This window comes from Oryza glaberrima, chromosome 6 (assembly GCF_000147395.1).
Source record: "Oryza glaberrima chromosome 6, OglaRS2, whole genome shotgun sequence".
NCBI classification, from domain to species: domain Eukaryota; kingdom Viridiplantae; phylum Streptophyta; class Magnoliopsida; order Poales; family Poaceae; genus Oryza; species Oryza glaberrima.
Window position 1 is genome coordinate 5,515,574 of NC_068331.1, and position 22,025 is coordinate 5,537,598.

The window sequence follows — 22,025 nt, forward strand, 5'->3', positions numbered from 1 at the left end:
GCTCGAGTGCAATATCCTTTGTAGGTTTGTCTCATAAATCTTCTGATTCACCCACGAGATGATAGTTATATCCATATCGATCTAAGTCGGTCTAGAGGCTAGTTTTGATATTTAAATCGGCTCTGCTAGTCGGTTTAATCTTCAAAACCCATCTTGGTTTAGAGTTTTCTAAATCAAGGTGATTCGTGACTCCATTAACACCGAAAATCATTAGGTAAGTCCGTCTTGGCTAGAAAAGGCATCAACAATAAATATCCATAAGAAAAAAATGGTTAAAACAAGATGAGCTTCTGCACCCCAACATAACAAGCAACAATCGAGTAGCTAAATGCATTCACAATAGAAGCAACTTATATGAGTGTCCTTAAGATGCCATACAGGACTAAGACCACACCTCTAAAAAGTTATTTTACCATAGTGCAAGCGGCTTCAAGTAATAACTTCCACTTTTCATGTCCGTCTTGATATTTTTCTATTTCAGTCCTCATATTTTATTAATTCATATGGAAGTCCAAAATTTGATACTATACATACCAAAATACATAAACTAATATAAAATCTCTCCTCACGTCTTCCCCTCTACCATTCTCTACCACCCCCTCTCCACTATTCTTTGTCGTGTTTCTTCTCCCGAGTCCTTCTCTTGTCACCCCTAAACTTTTTAATCTAGTCAGCCATTGCCAAACATCATTGCATCGTCGAGCGCATGACACAGTCCTTCTCGTCTCGATGCCGAAGTAACCCAAGCTGACACTAGGTCAATTTTCTGCCACTGACAATCAATCATGCCAAAGCCTCGTCGGAGCTTGTTATGAGCTCACCATGCTGGCCACGAGCTCGTAGGTGGTGGGTAGACGGGCTCGGACTCGTCGTCATCATCTTCCTGGTCAACGGTGACGAGGTCCCCCAGCTGGTATGTCCCTCCCAACCACCGCTCCTCCACTCTCCATATTTGGCCACCGTCGTCCGCTATCTCCATCCACCAACTCTATTTATTTTATCGGACGTTGTTCTCCAGTAACCGCTCTAGCTCAACCCTCTAGATCTAGCGGCAGAAAAGTACCACACACCGTGTGGCAGCGTGACGTGTTCGTCCAACTTAGATGTCTCCTTACTGAAGAAACCATGTCTGCTGCAAGGCACGAACACCTTATTACCGATGCCACTCACCCACACCCCCGCTCTTCGCAGCAGCATGGCTCCTATGTGGCAACCAGCAAGCTAAAGTCACTCTACCACTCATCATGTAGGAGCGCTGTGAATGGCCTAATTCAACCATCACTACATGCATCCAGCGCAGAGATGCAGTTGATAACAGTACGGAACAACGTAACCTCCTTGCTCGATCGATCGACCTCGCTACACCATCCCTACTACAAAACCTACAGCAATCCTACTCCATCAGAGACACTGACCCATCAACAGTTGAGCTAGATCTCCAGCCTTTCGATGGATCGATGGATGGATCACCGTACAGATCCCTCGATCTCCCGATTAGTGCCGGTTACAGTTAGCTAGCCGCCATGCGGGCGGAGGCAAACGCTGGCACCACCGGGTTGGGCGTTTCGGGAAAGCGGATTTAAGCGAGAGGGCTTCTCCGTCCGCGTTGCAGCAGGAGGCAAAGGGGGATCAATATTCTTGCCGTTTCCAGCCGCGATTCGATCGATCGGCAGCAGCGCGCGCGCCCATCCCCCTGATCCTTCTCCGCTTCGGCAAAATGGGCACGGACACCGCAAAAATGGCTCTTGTCCACACTGCCAAGATAGAAAAGCATGTGTATATGTATGTACGTGCTTGCTGAAAGATGTATATGTGCGGCCCCGAGTTAAATCTGCCTCGCCGAGTGTCATGCTGTTTGCCCAGAATTACAAACGAAGCCTTTGGCAGTTAGCCCAGCATTGCACTCACCAAGCTCATAGGCTGATCCAAGAACAAAAAAAAAATTTAGTGGACTCAATTACGCAATTTCTTTAATCTGCAGCCATTTACAAAGCTTTAATTTATTATTCATGTGAAAAAAATCGAAGGAGGTGCTCCTAGGGTATCTATGGATTATGTAGATGTAGGGGGGACTCAAGTCCCAGTCCCCCTGCACCCACGTTAGATCCACCCCTGACCAGCTAAAGGCGTTGGATGATTCATCACAGGATTCAATGGCAACGAGCAGAGTAAAAAAAAAATTGGTGCAAAAAAACCTGATGAATCAGGAGCGGGAGTTTGACGACGATCTCGAGCTCTCCACGTGGCAATGCGTGCCACCTGGAGGCGGCTGCGGCGGGGACAGCAGCCAGCCGAGCATGCAGCTAGCTGGAGTAGCTAGGTAGCCGTGGGGCCCACCGCTCGTCAGATCGCTGTGGGGCCCGACTAGGATTCAAGTAAGCGGGCCCCAGCGGCCGTACGTACTCTCTACGCGTCGAGATCCTCCTCCCCTCCTCTTCGCTAGGCTAGCTAGCTGTGCGCGCAGCGCCAGCGACTCTACTGTCTACTCCGCGTCGGGATCTCAAGAGAGAGCTCTGGATGACTGTATCCCATCAACCGCGCCATGCATCCTGGAGCGAGAGCTGAGTAACCGTTCGTTTCCTACGAAAAGATTGGATGAAGTTTTGGTTTTTCTTTTCAAATTACTAAAGGGTGTGTTTCGTGCGAAAACTTTCTATATGAAATTATTCTAAAATATCATATTAATCTTTTTTTTAAATTTATAATAATTAAAACTTAATTAATCACACATTATTATCATCTCGTTTTACGTAAAACACTTAATCTGCATTTCATCTTCATCTTTCTCTTCAATCTCCTATCAGCTTATTCAGCTATGCGTATTCCACAACGAAGAACTGGGCCTTGGGCCTTACAGCCCTTCAGAGAAGAGATAGACCGCAAGTGGCCTGCACATTTTGCAAAGGAATAAGTTTACTGTTGGTCCCCTCATCTGGATGTAGAGTTTGAATCAAATCCCTAAACCGTAAAATCGGATACAACACATCCCTCATATTTTAAAACGCGTGCAAATGTAGTCCTAATACAATATTGAAGGTGGTTTGGGGTGACGTGGCACAAGATGCAAAAATTAAAAACAAACACGTGAGACCCACATATAAGTGAAATAGCAATCTTCTTTCTTATCCCCATCTCACTCTGTCAGGTGCCGGCAACCATGCGGTCATGTTCCGAGCAAGAAGCAGCACAGAGCGCGGGGCAGGGTAGGGGTGACGGCCTCAATCTGGGTGGCGAGTGGATGCGCAGACCGGTGGCCTCACCGTAGCATCGCCATCACTAGAGGAGGGGACATGTCCACCACGGTCTCTACCAGGCCAACATCGACCGTGCCGAGACTCCTCCACATTCAGATCCACTTTTGGGCGGCACTGTCATCTCCACGTCGTCACTGCCTAGGGCGAGGATGTCGTAATCATCCTGTGACGCTTCCATCTACCACGTTAGCGGCGCGCATCTATGGCCTTGTGTTGCCGACCGCTGCTCCTGCCTCCCGCACGACGCCATTTCCGTTCCTCCGATGGATTTAGAGATAGGGCCGCTTCCTCGCCTCCTATAGTGAGATGGAGAAGAGGTTGTCGCCGTCATTCGAGGAGTCTAGTCGCGAGTGCGCTGCCAAGGAGTCATGGATGCAGTTCGTCTCCAAGGCCGACTTCGTCCGAAACGCCGCCGCCTCTACCGGGACTACACCGCCATCACCGCACAACACCACTATGCCGCCAGTTGCCTCCCTCCCACCTCCGTGCACAGCCGCAACCTCCTCCTCTCCCACTATTAATTGCTACTCCATCTTCCATGCCAACGTGTCGAGCTCTAGGTTCCAGTGGAATGAGGGGGGAGATGGAGAGAGAAGAGTAGAGGAGAGTGAGGATGACATGTTTTTTTAGACAATGGTGAGGATGATATGTGGGGCCCATATTTTTGTTTTTTACGTAAGCATCTAGTCAGTGTAAGTGGACTGGGTCAACTTAGCACGTTGGTAAAATTAATCATCCATACCACCAGAGAACCTAATTTAACCGATTTGTAAGTTGGGAGGGTCAAGATTTCTGATATTATGGTTTAGAGATGCGATTCAAACTCGACGACAAGATGAGGGACCTAAAATGAAAAAACAACGGACGAACAACATATAGATGTTGATATACACGTATGATATTTTAACGGAGCAGCAACAAACGAACAAAGGGACTGTTTGGCATAGCTCCACCTCTTCTGGAGCTAGAGCTCAGCCAAATAATTTCAGTTCCACCTAAAATGGGAGTGGAGCTGGATGGAACTCTCTCACAAAATGAATTATAGAGGTGGAGCTGGGTTTAGGCAGCTCCACAACTCCACTCCAGATCCAACTCCTGAAGTTAAATTTAGAAGTTGTAGCTCCACCAAACGGACCCAAAGTATATACTCTGTATAAAATACTACAAAGATCAGCAAGCATTCTCTCTCCGTGCTACTATTGCTCTCTCCGGATTGATAATACTGGTCGTTTTGGACAAGAGCACGGTCTCCAAAAAAATAACTTTAACCATTATTTTTTTATTATAATATGTATAAAAGTGTTAACAAATATATGATCTTATTAAAGTACTTTTTAAGACTAATCTATACATGTCGTCATCATATTTGAAAGACAAATATTTTAAAAATGATTCATAATTAAAGATTATAAAGCTTGACCTTAACTTTATCTAAAAGGGAGTATTTGATTTTAGTACCATACCGCTGATCAAGCGGTCGTGGGCAGCAGCACAAATATGCGCTTGTCATCAACGCACCTGCCGGGGTCGGTGGCGTGGGCCTTTAACTCTGGCCTGTGGAGGGCTAGGAGTTGGTACGTTGCTGGTGTTTGGGCCGGTCAAAAGGGCCCACAACACTTTAATAAGGCATATGGGGCAACCCAAGCCGAGCCCGTTTCATACGATGTTTGTTGCCAAGGTCGTGTTGTGGTGTTTGTGTTTCCCGCTTTGCCTCTTAAAACCACCAAGTACAACTCTTAAAACAAGTTTTTTTTGTTAATCTAATTGTATTTTTTTTGCCTTTTGCGTTAATAATAAGTTAATTGGTGAAATACTAAAAGTTACCTTGGAAGTTGATGATGAAATGGTCGCGAAGCTTGGCCAAGGAACCGAATGTCCCTCGTGGTAACCCAGCAAGCCAATTCCGAGCCGAGTCAGCTACGGCAACCGGTAAATAGTTCGTCGTTGCCTTGCTGCCAACCACATACCCACACTAAGTAAGTTTCTTTTGCGTTAATAATAATAAGTTAATCTAATGAGTACATTGCATCGCCGGTACACGAACTTGTCAGGTGGGTACAATCCAGTGCACAAACTTGTAAAATGCTTGTTTTGATGTATAAACTTGTCTGGTGCGTGCGGAGGAAGGCGAAAATGACACTACATTGCTAATCATATTGATTTAGGGCATATATATGAGAAGGTTGCTATTAGACATACACATCTTCAATAAAAATAGAATAGAATATAGTGATAGTAGAAAAAGATTTAAAAAAGAGCAATAGTATAAATGTTAGAAATATATGAAATTCATCATTTCCATGGTGAAGAATAAAGTAGAGACCAAATTTATAAATATTGGATGTTCTATGCATACTCACTAAATATATGCACGCCACATCCTAATCAACATCGCTTCATAAAATTAACATTGTCAAGTTATTTTGGTCCTCGTTCGCACAAACTAGACAAGTTCGTGTACTGAAATGAATATTTTACAAATTTATATACTAAATTACACCTATTAAACAAGTTTGTGTACCACCAATGCAATTTACTTGTAAAACCAAAGAATATTTCTCGAATACGTGAAAACACACGTGCACAACTACTTTTTGCCTTTTACGTTCATTATAAGTTAATCTAATTACAAAAACCATGAATATTTCTCGTGGAAACGCACGTGCACAGCACTACTCATGTACATCACATCACACACACTATGGATGTATAGGAGTACTCCTAACACACGTCTGTTAGTGAAACCCAGCAGCGGAACCTGCAACACACACGCGAGTTTGGACAGCAATCGCAGATAAAACACAAGTGTTTGGCGCTGCGAAACAACGACTGAGCAGCATTTTCTTTTATCTTCTTCCCTTTATCCTTCGTGGGCACGTTGGCCTAGTTGACGCGGACACGATCCCTCAACGGCGACTGCCATGATGCCATCCCAATCACCAGGATCGTGCTCCCGCAGAACGCGCTCCCCTACCAACTATGAGGGTGTTTAGATATAAGATGGGTAAAGTTTTGGAGTGTCACATGGAGTGTTGTATAGGGTGTTGTATGAGGTGTTTGGGTACTAATAAAAAAACTAATTACAAAATCCTCCATTAAACCGCGAGATGAATTTATTAAGCCTGATTAATCCGTTATTAGCAAATGTTTACTGTAGCACCACATAGTCAAATCATGGAGCAATTAGGCTTAAAAAATTCGTCTCACAAATTAGTCGCAATCTAGCCTACCCCTATGAGCATCTTCAAAGACTGGGCCGGCAATCCATCGCTCCCATGGGGAGTAGAACCCAGGACCTAAGGTACTACTGAGAGCAGGTACAATAGCAGGCTATTAGCCAGCTATAAACATATTTTAATAAGATAAAAGATGAGAGAGAAGAGCAGCGAGCACGGACTCCAAGATGCAGTGTGTGTATGATAGGTGGGACCATATACTAATAGCATAGTAAGCAACTATTATATGAATTGGCTATTAGATTGGCTATAGATGAATTGGAGCTAGTATTGGGCTATACTATTAAACTTGCTCTGAGGCTCTTGTAACCACTAGGCTACATGCCCTTTCACCCATAACCTCACTTTTAATTAAAAAGCACACCATGTAAACAAGGTAAGGAAAAATTTAAATTACCTCCATGAACTATCGTGTGAGTTTGATTCATCTCCTAGACTACAGTACCAAACATTTCTCCCCCTCGACTCTTCAAACCGACAGATTTACAACCCCCTCCCAAAAAAAATGAGCTTACGTGGCAATGAAATATAGCTTTAGTCCGTGGAACCCGCATAACAACCATATCTTTAGTTCTGTGATACTCTATCTCAAAACTATAATTTTTGTGATAAATTTGACGCCAAAACTATAGTTTTGTGATACAAAACACTACATATATGTAGTTTTGCGATAGTTTTACTAAAGTATCTGTAGTTTGATATATGTAATTTTATGATAGTTTGATTAAAGTATTTGTAGTTTTGTGAAATTTATACACGGTACAAACGCAGGAATACACTCATCCTTATGAAGGCATACACATAAATTTGACGTTAAATCTATAATTTTATGGTACAACCCAATATATATGTAGTTTTGCGAGTTTGATTAAAGTATCTGTAGTTTTGTATATGTAGTTTTATTTTAGTTTGATTAAAGTATCTCTAGCACACACACCCTACCCTTATAAACATCTCCGAAAGATTTGAGATTGACGAAGTCATTGTAGGCGTCTCGCCTACTATTGAAAAAAACAATTATCCGTAAATGCGAGCACACATGTTGTCTAGGACTTGAATCCTGGGCTCCTCGCCTACCACTGAAAAAAGATTGACGAAGTCACCATGGGCGTCTCGCCTACCACTGAAAAAATAATTATCCGTAAATACGAGCATACATGTCGTCCAGGACTTGAACCCTGGGCGCCTCGCCTATCACGAAAAAAACAATTAGTCGTAAATGCGAGCCCACATATCGTCCAGGACTTAAACCCGGGTTAGTTGATTCCGCCACAAGGAACTTGACCAATTAAGTTTGTTTCACTTCGGCATTAAGTTATTCTTGTTTTGATTAATTATTGCACATATACCCTTCTTATGTTTTACTATTTGCATATAGGGGAGGCTACAACTAGTTGAGTCCTTGTCGCTATAATGAACAGATTTTTTTTTCTTTTCTTTCTTTCTTTTTTTTTTTTTTTGAGGGAGGGGGAGAGAGGAGGGGAGTGCGGGGAGGGTTGTTTTGATCGAAAGTGAAATTACCGAACATAAACGAATTTTCAGAAAAGTACGAGAGATGAACCAATGCGAAAGAGAAAAAAAAAAAACCAATGTTTGTACCGCGACCTGTGCATGCAAGTCAGCAACAAGAAAAAGAAAAACTTGCGTGCTAAGGCCACAAGTTGACTGCCATAGGTGCGAGGCAACTGAGAAACGGAACCAAAAAAAAAAAACTTACGTGCTAAGGCCATTAGTACCGTACCGCTAATCGAACTTGGCGCGCAGCAGCACAAATACGTGCTTCCGTGCCTAGCAGCTCGCCGGGCTCAGTTGCGTGCGCCTGTAACTCCAGCTTTGGGAGGGTAAAGGGGTTGGTATACGGCTGTTGCTTAGCCGGGCAGAGGAGTCAGAAGTCCATGCCAAAACGGGGGTACTCACGACCCCAAGTAGCTTCCCCTCTACTCTCAGCTAAATAAAAGAGAAGAGAAGGGGAGGAAGAAATTAAGCATTTCTGCTGCTAAAGTTTTGAAGAGAACACGGAAGTTAGATTTGGCCCTCACGGCCCAGCCTACCGGCTGGGTGGGTTTGGGGTAAAAGCCCAACTCGTAGCCCGAAGTTTGTGGGGTTCCACCGGTGGGTGGAGCATGGATTCTCCTCGACTGACTAAGCCCCTGTGCCAACTCTTTTTTTTAAAAAAAGGAATAAGTTCACTTTCACTCCCTTAACTAGTGACAGAATCTGATTCATATCCCTAAACCACAATACCGGATATCTCGACCCCTCAACTATTAAAACCGGAGCAATTTGACTCCCTCGGTAGTTTTGAATGACGGTTTCGCTGACATGGCACCTACGTGGTGGTATTGACCTGGTCTTCGTTTCATGTGGCGTTGACGTGGCACTTAGATGACATTAGAATTAGAAAATATGTGTGGGACCCATTTGTCATTCACATTAAACAAAAATTGTGGGACCCACCATGGGGCTTTCTCCCTCCCCATCATCTCTCTTTCTCTCCCCTCCCTCCTCTTCCTTCTCCCTCCTCGCCGCTCCCTTCTCCTTCCTCCCTCTCTCCCGCGGCGGGCGGCGTGGGTCGGAGCGGCGGCGGGCAAGCAAAGACTCGGGCGTGGCTGTGGTGTTTAACATCATTACTTGAGCAATCTCTGCAACATCCTATTATATACTCGTACTGTTTTTGTCCTACTGAACAAACCTGCAGTAACAAAAACCTTAATTCCAAGTTGCTTTGCAATCTGTATAGTAAAATGTACCAATTCCACTCGATCCACAATGGATCTGCAAACATCGAGGATACACCGTGCTCAGGAATGAATCATAAAGTCCATGAGTATAGAAGAAAAAGAGAAGTTATCTTACGAGAACAATTCGCCAGGCAGTCGACCAAATGGTGCAGGCCACCTCAAGCAAGCCGGCGGCGTCCGTCAAAGACACCCCCTCCGGCACCAAAAGCAGCTGCCCCGCTAGCACCACCACCTTCTCTGCATACTTGCCACCGCTGAGCAGCGCACAAACCTGAAAAGGAACAACAAATCTCCCAATCAATTAACCTAATCCAAACGGCAGCAACGGCAATCACCAAGTCACCTGGTCGCCGACGGCTCAGCGGGAGGGGACGTTGGGGCCGAGCGCGAGGATGGGGCCGAGCGAGTAAGGGGACGCGCTGGGCGGAGCGGGGTACCGGCCCTGGTGCTGCACCGTGTCGACGCGGTTGACGCCGGCGGCGGACACCTTGACGAGCACCTTGCCTTCCCCCGCGGCGGGAGATCGTCCACCACGTCCCGCTCCTCCAGCACCTCCCGCCCGCCGGCGCGCGCGCGATCATCACCGCCACGCCTGCGTCTCCGCTTGCCCGCCGCCGCTCTGGCCCTCGCCGCCCGCCACGGGAAAGAGATGGAAGAGGGAGAAGGGAGTGGTGAGGACCGAGAAGGAACTTGAGGGAGGGGAGAGAGAGAGAGATAAGGGAGAGAGAAGGCCCCACGGTGGGCCCCATAATTTTATTTTGTGTGAATGACAAATGGGTCCTACACTATTTTTTAATTGTAATGCCACCTAAGCGCCATGTGGAATACAGACCAAGTCAATACCGCCACGTAGGCGCCACGTCAGCGAAACCGTCCTCCAAAACCACCGAAGGAGTCAAGTTGCTCCGGTTTTAAGAGTTGGGGGTCGAGATATCTGGTATTGTAGTTCAAGGATACGAATTAGATTTAGTCACTATTAAGGGAGTCAAAGTGAACTTATTCCTTTAAAAAAATAAAAAACTACAAAGTTATAAATATTTTTTGGTCAAAACATTTTGACTTCGACACTAGTCTATCTCTACTTTTGAAAACATTTCTTTAATACTAGTTCATCTTTTTTAACTATTAAGTTAAATATATTTTTCGGTCAAAACTCTTTGAAAACATTTCTTTGACATTAGTCTATCTCTACTTTTGAAAACACTTCTTTAACACAATTCCATCTCTATAGCGCACTTCTTTGATAATAGTCAATCCCTACTTTTGAAAACACTTCTTTAATTAACACTAGTCCATCTCTACTGGCTACTGCACAACTGCATAAATTTTTCCTAAGAAGCATCAAACTAGTTTAGCTTAACTCTCTCGTGGGGCTATCAATGAGTCCATTTCTACCACACATCCACCGCCGAGCTCGAGCCCCTTCCATGAGCAGCTCCCTCTCCCATGTAGCTTGAACTAGGAGCAACGCTCCTCAAACCAGCGACCCCTCCTCGATCTTCCCGAACCTCCACTTCTAACGACCAGGGGAGCTTGCGGAGGAGAGTGCGAAGGTGGAGCTCGTTGATATAATGATACTGAGGGAGGTGAAGGTGGAGCTCGACAATGTGATGATACTAGGGATGGTGATGGTGAGGTGGTCTTCATGGGGCAGCGTCAATTTAGTACACAAAGGTGAAGGTGGAACTAGAGCTCAATCAAGTAGCAGGGTTACCTCAGCCGGTAAAGCTTCCAAGCACAGACTTGGCTCGTCCAATTCCTCATAGTATACATACAGGTAACTTTTTTGGACATATCCGGTGAAAACGAGCTAAGTGTTGGAAACTCGTGAAAATCATACATAAAAGTTTTATAAATTCATGAAAAAAAAATACTAGAGATATGTGTAGATATGAAATGCATTCTCACCAAATCTCAAGTTCAAACTCAACTTCATTTAGGAGTAACAAAAAAGACAAATTTTAGGTAAATAGTAACATGACACTATTCATCATAAATTTGTTTTTTTCCTCTTAAATTAAGTTGAATTTGGAGTTGAGATTTGGTGAGAATATATTTCATATCTACACCTATCTACTATTTTTTTCATGAATTTATGAAACTTTAGGTATGATTTTCACGAGTTTCTCACACTTAGCTCATTTTCACCGGATATGTCCTCAACTTCTTTACCTTACATTTTGAGATATCTGCAATGAATAACAAGAAAAATAACATCACCATACTTCCAAAACTGATTTTTTTCTCAAACCAACCATTATCTATTCTACAATCCAAAATATAAGGCTCTATTTGATTTACCTTTTTGAGCGGATTATTGATTTAATTATAGGAATAAATTATTTTTTAAGAAATAAACTTAGCAAATACTCCCTCCATTCCAAAATATAAGACGCACAAATAAAAAAAATATTAACTTCTTGTTTCGATCACCCTAATAAATACAATCCATATAAATCTTGAGGGTGACGTATTTTTTTAAAAAAAAAAGGAAAGGAGATATGCTAGTTAATTGAATACGTGCTTGCACGTCTTGTATTACAAAACATATAAAAAATTATTTGCTCCCTATATTTTAAAATGGGGAAGTAGTTTCAAAACAAATGTTTTAGCAATGCGTTAGAATACTATTTTAGAAAACATATTTTAAAATATGTAAAGGAAAAAAATCTATTTAAATATAAGTTGTTTTAGCCTTGTTCCAATGCCAAGAGGGTCTTCCAAATTGTACCAACCGTAACTTAGGTATGTTTAAAGGAGTTTCTGATAGCTGCAGCTTTTACTATAATCTCTAGCTATGACAAACTCCTTCAAAATAGTTCAGATTTTCATTCGGATTATACGAATATATAGTTGTATAATTCAGAAAATATTTTTTTTAATAAAACAGAAGCTGAATTCCTCAACTTTTTCTTATTCTCAGGAGGCCTCAAATTCAGATGGCTACGGAGCCTGCCTCAAATTCGTCTGTACCCAAATCGGATCTACCTCGAAAAGCTCGCAGGCAGGTTAACCAAAGACCTACCGGAACTAGTACTCGTACAACCAAAAAGTAGCCGTTGCCTTTTTCCCGAATTATCTTCGCCGAGATCCATAAAAAACGAACGGAACCTCCGGTTTTCACGCCCTCACCCGATTTCAAATCCGTCGCGCACGAAAGCGGCCGAAAAGTTCCAAACCGCGTCGATCGAGCGTTTTCGAGCCAAAAAGGAAAGCAGGAGGAGACGAGGAGATCAAAAGGGGGGGAAAGATGGTGGAGATCGCCGCGAGATTCATGGTACTACTACCTGAGATAGATCGGGGAAGCCCCCCCAGATCATCTCCGCTCTTTCCATCTGGAGTTTTTCGGTGTTCCTGATCTGTGTGTGTGTGGTGGTGTTGGCGCGTGCAGGACAAGGTTGAGGCGGCGGCGGCGGAGGAGGAGGAGGGTGATGTCGGCGGGGAGGAGGTGGAGGCGCTGCCGGAGCCGCCCGACGACGCCGGCCCCGTCGCGTGGCCCATGCCGGAGTTCTGCCCGCTCACGGTGAGTCCCCATCCATCGCTGGATTCTTCACCTGCGTTTTCTTGTGCGATTGGATCTCGTCTCAAGCGGGGGGTGGTGGTGCTTTTGATCAGATCGACGGGTTGGTGAAGGAGTCGTTCATGGAGGCGCTGCGGAAGGACGCGGCGGAGCAGGCGCTGCGGGACGCGGAAGCGGTGGAGGCGGCGCGGAGCCCGGAGTCCCGGCCGTCGAGCAGCAAGCGCCAGCGCGCCGCCACCGCCTCGCCGCAGCAGCAGCAGCAGCCCTCGTCGTCGTCGTCGTCGTCGTCGAGGAGCCCGTACCGCAACATTCTGCAGGTTTTCCAGCAGTGCAAGCAGGACGTCACCTGATCGGAGGAAGAAGACGACGAGGAGGAGGAGAAGAGCACAGTACAGGCCGCGACATCTCGGCTTAATTTTTACTTTTTTTTTCTCACTTGATTACGTGATGATGAAAATAATGCTCGATTAGTTCTTGGCATGTACTATGGATCAATCGATTCAGTTCGGTGATAGTTTACAGTTAGGTCTGTTATAACACTTGGCATAGTGGATAGGAAGCTTTATGCTTGTGTAAAGATCATGAGATACAATTAAATTACGCCATGACAAATTCAGATTCATCTGTAATGATATTCAAGACAGATTCATTTGTAGTTATATCCTTCGCTATTTCTTAGATCATGGAGTCCTTAATTTTTTAGCACATGTTTAACCGTTCGTCTTATTAAAAAAATCTTTTGTAAAATATGTAATACTATATGTATACATATAAGTATATTTAACAATAAAATAAATGATAGAAAAACATTAATTATTTAAATATTTCGAATAAGACGAATGATCAAACATATTTAAAAAAGCCAATGGCGTGAGTAGTTGGTTATACTTTTTTGGCATTTTTGCTGTGATGATGAGAAGAGTAACGAGATAACTGGGATAGCAGACAGACGGTTTTCTTAAGGCAAGTTTTCTTTCGATGTCAAAATCTGGGTACAACTAAATAATGGAATAAATAACAAAACGTTTTATTGACTACAAAGGGTATCTGTTACAAACATTTGGCTATACGATGGACTCGTACAAAATATACATCCATCTCAACTCGCCAGTTTGGCCAAAATCACCATATCTAAGATCTTGACTTCGTATGTGTCATCAAGCTTCACAATGCCGTCGGAACCATCTATACCTATGAGCTTTCCAGAGTATCCACGGAAATTGCCGTTCATTATCTTGATCTTGTCGCTCTTCTTTGGCCGAATAACCTCGAGCTCGGTTGGAAGAACCGTCACGATCTCACCATTGCCTGATGACCCAAGGGCGACGCGACAAGATCCATCCTGCAAGTTTAGATTGCCCAGTGGCATCAATCATCAGCTCAGGAGACAGCAAGAATTGCAGAGAAATTGTGAAGAGCCCAAATACATACCGCAAGAACTTCCCTCACCACACCAGGACCATCATCGCCTGCCCTCAACACATTAACCAAAACATCTGGCAACAGCCAGTTACCTTCACCTTCACCACCTGCAGACATTTTGACATGTAATTAGATGTACTCGTGCCTGCTTCTGTGTTACGCAGATAGCAGCACAATACATAGGAGCTTTATGGATGCAACAGTAGAAATGACACCACACCTATTATAGGCGACATTATATCCATTCCAACATTGCCTGGAGTCATCGGTTGACCACCAGGTGTACCAGGAAGGTACGAGGCAGAATTCGGTGTCATTGGTTGACCTACAGGAGTGGAAGGCACATATGGGCTTGGAGCATTTCCTAAGAGACAGTAGAAAAACAGTATTAGAACAGAAACGTTGATGCATTATAGCATGATATGTATCAGTATATGGTAAATAAAAACAGAATATGTTTCACTACCGTAGTTGCTCTCCCTAGGAGTTGGAGCGTCATTATAGCTAACTCCTGGCGTATTTGCCCACCCTGATCCAGGTGTGGGTGCTTCATATGGCCGAGCTGGTGGAGTTCCTGGCTGAAAATTTTACAACACAAATACAAGCTTTATAGGTCTGATCCAAACGGGTGCTAAAAAATGAATTAACTGGACCACAAACACCTAACCTGGTAAGCTGGACTGCTTCCCCAAGTAGCAGGATTTCCTTCTTCCCAGTTATCCCTGGTAAATCACCAAAAAGACATGACCAACATTAAGAGTGAGTGGGAACTATTAAGTATGGAATATAAAAAGCAACATGGTGAAAGCTATTTATTCTGCCAAGCGAAACCAGAAACATCCATGGATCAGAACATCAGATATAGATAAGCTGTACAACCTCGGAGGACTCATAGGAGCCCAGCCACGACGCATAGGAGTCCGCATGCCATCGTGTATTGGGGTTGCTGTAGAGAACAGAACAGAAGAACTTGTCACCATAGAAAGAAATTAATGGAAGAATGCAGAAGGACCCAAACAAAAAAGAGAGAATGAGAGGTGCTAATGAAAAGCACAGATTACGCAGCATTGGCTTTGCATGCAAGTCTCTGTTCAGAGGTAACTTGTAACAAAAAAGATGAAACCTTAGCTTTCCATCCACAAGATCATGCCCGTGCCTGCTGTGTTATATTTGTTCATAATAGCAACTCAAATGCAATGGACATTGCTCACTTGACTAGGTAAAACTAAATTAGCCACACTTCCTCATCTTGCTGAGGATTAGTTGTCCGCAATGACAAGCATGGGGTGCAAAATGAATCCTTGTATGGTCTGATTTATTGGATTGGATGAAATTGATTGTATTCTAAAATAAACAGCCCAGAAGCAGTAATAAACAATTCGATTGTATCCTCTCAATGATTAATCATTGAACTATATAGCTGGGCATTGCAATTATAGGAAAGAGGAGCTCACAAATGAATTGTGGTGACAATATGAATTCAAACGCACAAATGAATTGTGGTGACAATACGAATTCAAACGCAATGGCTAAACAGTTGAATATGAGGATAAAGTCAAACAAACCTCCAGGGTCCCGCATTGGTGTCTGGTAAGGATGAAGCGGTGTTCGAGATGGGTGCATTGGAGTTTCACCACCCAACGGATAACGAGGTTCACTGGCAATACAACCCATGTCAGCAAATAAAATTGAACAGTTCACGCCAAATGCAATAAGAGTGAGGATTACCGGAATGGTGTTGCAACAGTAGGTGTATCAGCAATATCATCTCTTTTAACTGTGTTTTGATAGTGATGTTAGGCTATCAATACATGAGAAATCTGATAACATAAAATAATAATAATATTGTTTACCTGTCACAATCTTCATTAACGAATCAAGCTCCACACGCACAAGCACGCCAGTCACCTCTTTAACACGGCCACGGTACCCCTTGTAAGGACCAGATTTAATTTTAATACATTTGCCCACCAATGCATCATGCCCTCTGCCACCACGACCACCTCCTCCAAACCTTCCACCAACTGCTTTAAAGGAGAAGTCTATATTACTATACCAAGTTGGTTAAGCTATTGTCTAGCTAAAGCAAGAGCAGCTTAAAACATGTTGATTGCTGAATCGCATCATGACTAGGCAAAAGGAGCAAGAAAGTTTGGGCAATAGAAGTTTATACAGTTCATATGAGGTCCTCTTGGGGGCAGCCTTCCCGGTGATTGCAAAATACTTGCTGGAGATCTCAAAGCACCAAGCCTTGGATCTGACGTATCCATACCCTGCCCAAAAAAAACAAAAACAAATTGAAAGTAAGCAAAGAAAAAAGGCTCAGCATGAGTGGCCAAGATTAATATAGGTCCAGTACAAACATTTCCACGACGTCCACCAGCTGATCCACCAACAAGAAGACAGGACTGTGCTTTTGCACAAATAAAGCCTGCATGCTCGAGGTGGTGTCTATCATAGATAAATAATATCCCCTTATGTATGTGTTCCACTGGTCCTTGTTTTCCCTAATTCAGTAAGAATATAAATACAAATATTACAATTACATAGTCATGTTAAAAAACAGAACATCAATAAATGTGAAATGGAACACACCTTGCATGCTCCCTCAACTACTCGGACAACATCCTTAGATGAAATCATATTGTTGGACCGATCTTTTGCGGATGTTCGGCGATCAATCTTGCTTTTTATTTCTCTTAATTTTACTAGGACAACTTCTGGTCTATCCGGTACTCCTTTCAGAACCTAAAGATATACATGGGTCAATATATTTTCTGGAATTCAATGTGACAACGAAACTTAAAACAACACTTACCTGAAATGCCTCAGTTTCCACCCTTATAATAACCCCAAATGACAAGTTGCTGAAAAGCATTTAGAAGAAATTAGGGTGCGTAGTGTAGTTAAGCTATGGTTATCGTCATTTAGAAAGGTGACTTACTCCAAAAGAACAAGATCATGCAGCTCATAATCACCAATTCTGGTTATTCCCGTTGTGATCTCAGAGCTCTCCACAACATGGTCCGCAAACACACGTATCTGCGGTTATCATGAGTTCAAAGTTAAAATATACTATATCCTACATATCATGTGGGTATTTCCTATTAGATCATCATTAATCTGGAATGAAAAGGCTCACATGTTCTTTTGTCGTGTCAGATAAAATTATCAAGACATGCCCTTCCACTTTAACAACCATGCCTGTTGCACCTTCTTGAACACCTGATACCACTTTAACATGATCTCCGGGTTTAAAATACTTGCAAAGCTCTTTCTCATTGAAGGCTAACGTTTTCTGTAAGTACAAAAAACTAATTAATTGATTAATCAGACAGAACTATAAGCCATACATTCCAAGAAAATTGCAAGTAACATTGATGTGTGAAGTTGCAAGGAATTACCGGTAGATCAGATATTTTTGGTCTGATGTGAACAGTCTCATCCTCTACTTTCTCAACCCAACCCTCCAAATTTTTCAGATCACCTTTGATAACAATGACAGCATCACCCTTCATAAAGTGCCCCTTTTTCCTATTAGCAAAAAGCGTAGACAAGCTAGACATATCCCCATTCATGTCATCACCAGGTTTTCTGAACTTCTCCAGTTCATCGAATGATGGCTGAATATTCTGTGTGCTGATTGATTTTATTGAGACAGTTTTGTATAAGAAGCCATCTTTGAACATTAAGCCATCAATCATCTCAAAGTACTCCCCAGAGTCTTTGTCCCTCCTCCGTTCCACACGAATGTGCATCTCCCTGATTGCAGCAGAGTTAGCAACCAATAATAAAAACAAGGAAAATAATACAAGATGTTATGACAGGGGTGAAAAAGAACACCTGGCCTCATCAATATTAAAGAAACGTGGTGGTGGGACAAATGCTTTCTTCTTCACAGCCTCCCTCCCTTCCTGAAAGTATAACATCTCACTTTATAACATGCATTGTTCAGAACATATAGTCAAACAATCAATAAAACAGCAAGCTCAAAAGATCAAACAAACTCAATGCGCATAAATCATCAAATATCCAGGCTAACTAGGACATAAGCATTAAACGAAAACAGCACACGATTTTCAGAAACATAACTTTGTAACATACCAGTTTACTAGCCAAAGCTTGTAAATCTATTCTAGGGATCAGCTTCACAGTAACCCTTTGGCGCACATTGTCAACATCGACAACCTGCAAAAATATTATTGTCAGTTTTTGGAAAATACATGCCAAGAATAGTGTCAGTATTTCGAAAGGATATCAAAAAAAGAAGACTGTACCTTAGCAAGGTCACCTTTATATATACCCAGCTTCATTCGAACCCAAGCGTCCCTAGAAAGATCAACAGATTTGCTCTCCACAGAGAGGACATCTGCCATTTCTTTTATAGGAACTAATGTTATTTTTGCTGAAGCGTAAATGTTTCGTAGACCTTTGCAAGCCTGCATAAACCATGTTTAGTAGGGATGCACTTTGGAATAATATAAAATGTTGAACATATGCGTACCTCCTTGACATGGGCCTCCTTCTCCGCTTCAACATAAATATAATTCTTTAGATGGTCTAGCGCGACAACTGACTTTATCTGGAGATCTGATCTATCAATGAACTTTTGCATTAGACAAATCGCTGTCTCCCTCTCATGCCCAATCTGAAGAAAAAAATTCCATATTAGTAAAGTTGGCATATTTGCAACTAGAATAAGGTAGCAGAAGGTCAAGTAAGCTACAGAATGACCCTACCGCACATTTCACCATCCATAGCTTTGGATCCTTCACCGATGGCAAGAGAGCTTGCTGTTCTACTTCAGCAGCTTCTTCTCCATACTCAATATGAGTAGATCTTGCATATCTCTCCCTTACTTGTCTTTCAATTTCATCAATATCCTCTTCTTCATCCCTCATAGGCATTGAACGATGCCTTGAGCCCCTAACGACATCCTCGTCTGGAAGGTCGGCCCCAGCATCATTGATGAAATCTGAAGAAAAAAAGGAAATAAAGGAGAGATAAAGGCATTAGAGAAACAGCCTTGATTTTCTCACTTATTACCTCCTATTTGTCCAGATACATAGCCAGGATCCCTTATATTTTGGGATGGATGTCGTAGTAAACTAACTTGTACGGGACTAGGTGAACCGCAACTTCCAAACAGCGGACCAATTACAGGGGGAAAATAGTGTCAAATTTGTACTGCTGCCATGAGTCGCCATCACCAGAATTCTGCACAAATTTCCTTTTATATTTTTATTACATAAATACAAAAGATCCTACAATCCTCGAGAAGCAGTACACCATGGCAGATCAATCAACTTTATTGTCTGAACTTCTAAAATGTTCATCCACTTCTAGCAAGTAATCAAAAGAATACCACTAGTAGTAGAAGCAATGAAACAAAACACTTAATCTGCTCTGATACACTCATCCAATTAAATCAAATCGATCTTTAAGAGTTAAAATTGCCTGCAGCTGCCAGCAGTTCATGTACGGAGTTTATGTACGGAGCACTAATTTCCAACAATCCAGGACAAAAATGCAGCTAATTCAGCATCTTGATCAGTAAATTACCTGTTAGCTAATAAACCACCATCACTGAGTCACAACTCATCGTCTACGAGCACAAGTAAACCTAACTAAGTCCATATTAACATAAGGGGTAGAAACTAACTTTGTTTTCTGCTTTATAGTTTCTATACCCAATCCACGTATCCATTGAATCCCGTTCCCTCGAAATTTCTCTGCACTATCCACTAACTGCTGAATCATGCATACAGAGTAAAAACCAACTAGATCCTATACTACTTGGAGTATAAAGTGGCTTAAAAATTGCTAATTTCTCAGTTATCCCCAAAATCCAGCTGCCGAAACCAACCCAATTAGGTTCAGATCTCGCAAAAAATGACACAAGTTCCTCGAAGCAAAAGCATCGCGGAAGGAAATCCAGCAGCGCGAAAGCAAACTCACCGTCCTCGCCCTCGCCGTCGTCCTCCTCCTCCTCGTCCTCATCCACCTGCGCCTCCTCGTCGAAGAACCCGCGCACCCCGCCGCCGCCGCCCTTCTTCTTCGGGCGGCCCCCGCCGTCGTCGTCGTCGTCATCCTCCTCGTCGTCCTCGATGGCGGAGTCGTCGATGAAGTTGTCCTCCCGCGACCGCTTCCTCCCCCCGCCTCCCCCGCCCCCGCCGCCGCGGGAGGAGGAGGAGCGGGAGGCCTTGCCCCCGCCCCTCGCCTCCGCCTCGTAGTCGTCCTCGTCGTCCTCCTCCTCCTCCTCGTCCTCGAGGTCGTACGCCTCCTCCTCGTCCTCCTCCTCCACCTCGTCGTCGTCGTCGTCGTCGCGGGCGCGGCGAGCCATGGCGGATTTCGGCGGCTAGGTTTTCGTCGCGAGGAAGAGGAAAGGGGGGGGGGGGGGGGGGGGGGGGGGGGGGGGAGGCGGAGACGGTGGAGGGGCGAGGAGGTGTAGTGCCGACGCGACCACCACGAGGGTTACCAGCGATTCGGGTCGGGACGATCCTGGCCGTCGGATGGAGTGGGCCGGCTCGGTGCTTTGGTCCGTAACTGGATCGGGGCAACATCATGGTTAGTTTTCGGTTTTTTTCCCCTACTGGACAAACAATAATACAATATCAGCAGCAAATAGCAAGGATAATAACAGTAAAGCTCACTTTCTACTACTCCCTTCATATTTTAATGTATGACACCGTTGATTTTTCGACCAACATTTGACCACTCGTTTATTCAAAATTTTTGTGCAAATATGAAAATATTTATGTCATGCTTAAAGAACATTTGATGATAAATCAAGTCATAATAAAATAAATGATAATTACATAAATTTTTTTGAATAAAACGAATGGTCAAATGTTGGACAAAAAATCAACGGCGTCATACATTAAAATATGGAGGTAATATTAGCTTATCTTAAAGCCAATATATATAATAGATTAGCTACAATGTTGACTATAATTTTCTTCTGCTCTCTCTATCTCTCACTTATATATTAAATGTACTAGAAAATATGCTCTTGTGTTGCAACTGGTGAATGCTATTTTAATCTTATTATTGTTATACGGTTTAGCTAGTATGAAATTCACTGTGGAAATTCACTTGGATTTTTTTTAGAAAATCGTGAGCTGTAATTAGGAGTCCGACTTTCATCTCAAGTTAGCATGCGAGTTATTTTATAGAGATTTCTTATACGATCCCTTTTTATTTCCAAAAGCAAATGAATTTAAAATCCGACTCAAACACGGATCTGTATTTCTAAAAGTGAACGAACTTAAAAACCGACTCAAATACGGGTGACGTACCAAAATACTGGGAAAAGCAACTTCAATTCTTATAATAGTAGAGATTTGTCTTGGAGCTTGTGTTAAGCTAGCTCTTACATAAGAGCTAACACCCTTAATTTTAATTTCTTGTTACATCTCTCCTCCATATAAGCTTATATAGACTTAAAGGTCACCATTATACTTGCTCTAAGGGTGCAAGTGTACACGCTCGCGAATCCTATTATAGTACAAATATAATCCGCTTTTGTACTATATAAATGAGTTTACAGACCTACCCGCTAACACCCTCATCAACATTTTTCCTCTTTAAACCACTTCATACTTTCCAAATTGATCATCATATATTTATGCACAAAGACCATGAATAATTTAAACCATATCAATTAAGACACCATGCACACATTCTCCCATACTGCATTAATTGTATTCTGATAAAATCCATGTCCATACGGTTATACGATGATCAATTTGTGAAATTTTAAATTTTATTATATGATGATTGATTTGGAAATAAGGGAGTAGTACACTACCCTTGTCCTAAAATAATTGTAACAATAGATTGTTTATCGTAT

General features: G+C 43.0%; 2 protein-coding genes and 1 pseudogene across 2 annotated transcripts; 1 reads left to right on the forward strand and 2 right to left on the reverse strand.

Moving 5' to 3' along the window:
* Nucleotides 1-8,732: 8,732 nt before the first annotated feature.
* LOC127776313 (uncharacterized) lies at nt 8,733-11,025 on the reverse strand (annotated as a pseudogene).
* Nucleotides 11,026-12,295: 1,270 nt separating this feature from the next.
* LOC127776600 (uncharacterized) lies at nt 12,296-13,410 on the forward strand. The gene is made up of 3 exons (XM_052303060.1): nt 12,296-12,508; nt 12,623-12,754; nt 12,847-13,410. Exons 1-3 carry the CDS (start codon nt 12,482-12,484, stop codon nt 13,099-13,101), a joined length of 414 nt encoding a protein of 137 aa, XP_052159020.1. The 5' UTR covers nt 12,296-12,481; the 3' UTR covers nt 13,102-13,410.
* A 344-nt stretch (nt 13,411-13,754) lies between these two features.
* Nucleotides 13,755-20,557, reverse strand: LOC127776599 (putative transcription elongation factor SPT5 homolog 1). The gene is made up of 22 exons (XM_052303059.1): nt 20,132-20,557; nt 18,913-19,148; nt 18,678-18,821; nt 18,451-18,612; nt 18,278-18,361; nt 18,017-18,087; nt 17,578-17,935; nt 17,316-17,471; nt 17,118-17,215; nt 16,992-17,040; nt 16,769-16,921; nt 16,537-16,680; nt 16,347-16,446; nt 16,027-16,197; nt 15,902-15,950; nt 15,739-15,830; nt 15,053-15,119; nt 14,841-14,895; nt 14,640-14,751; nt 14,394-14,537; nt 14,183-14,280; nt 13,755-14,093 (listed from the first exon to the last, which is right to left on the reverse strand). The coding sequence occupies exons 1-22, from the start codon at nt 20,514-20,516 to the stop codon at nt 13,851-13,853; spliced, it is 3,171 nt and encodes a 1,056-aa protein (XP_052159019.1). The 5' UTR covers nt 20,517-20,557; the 3' UTR covers nt 13,755-13,850.
* Nucleotides 20,558-22,025: the final 1,468 nt, after the last annotated feature.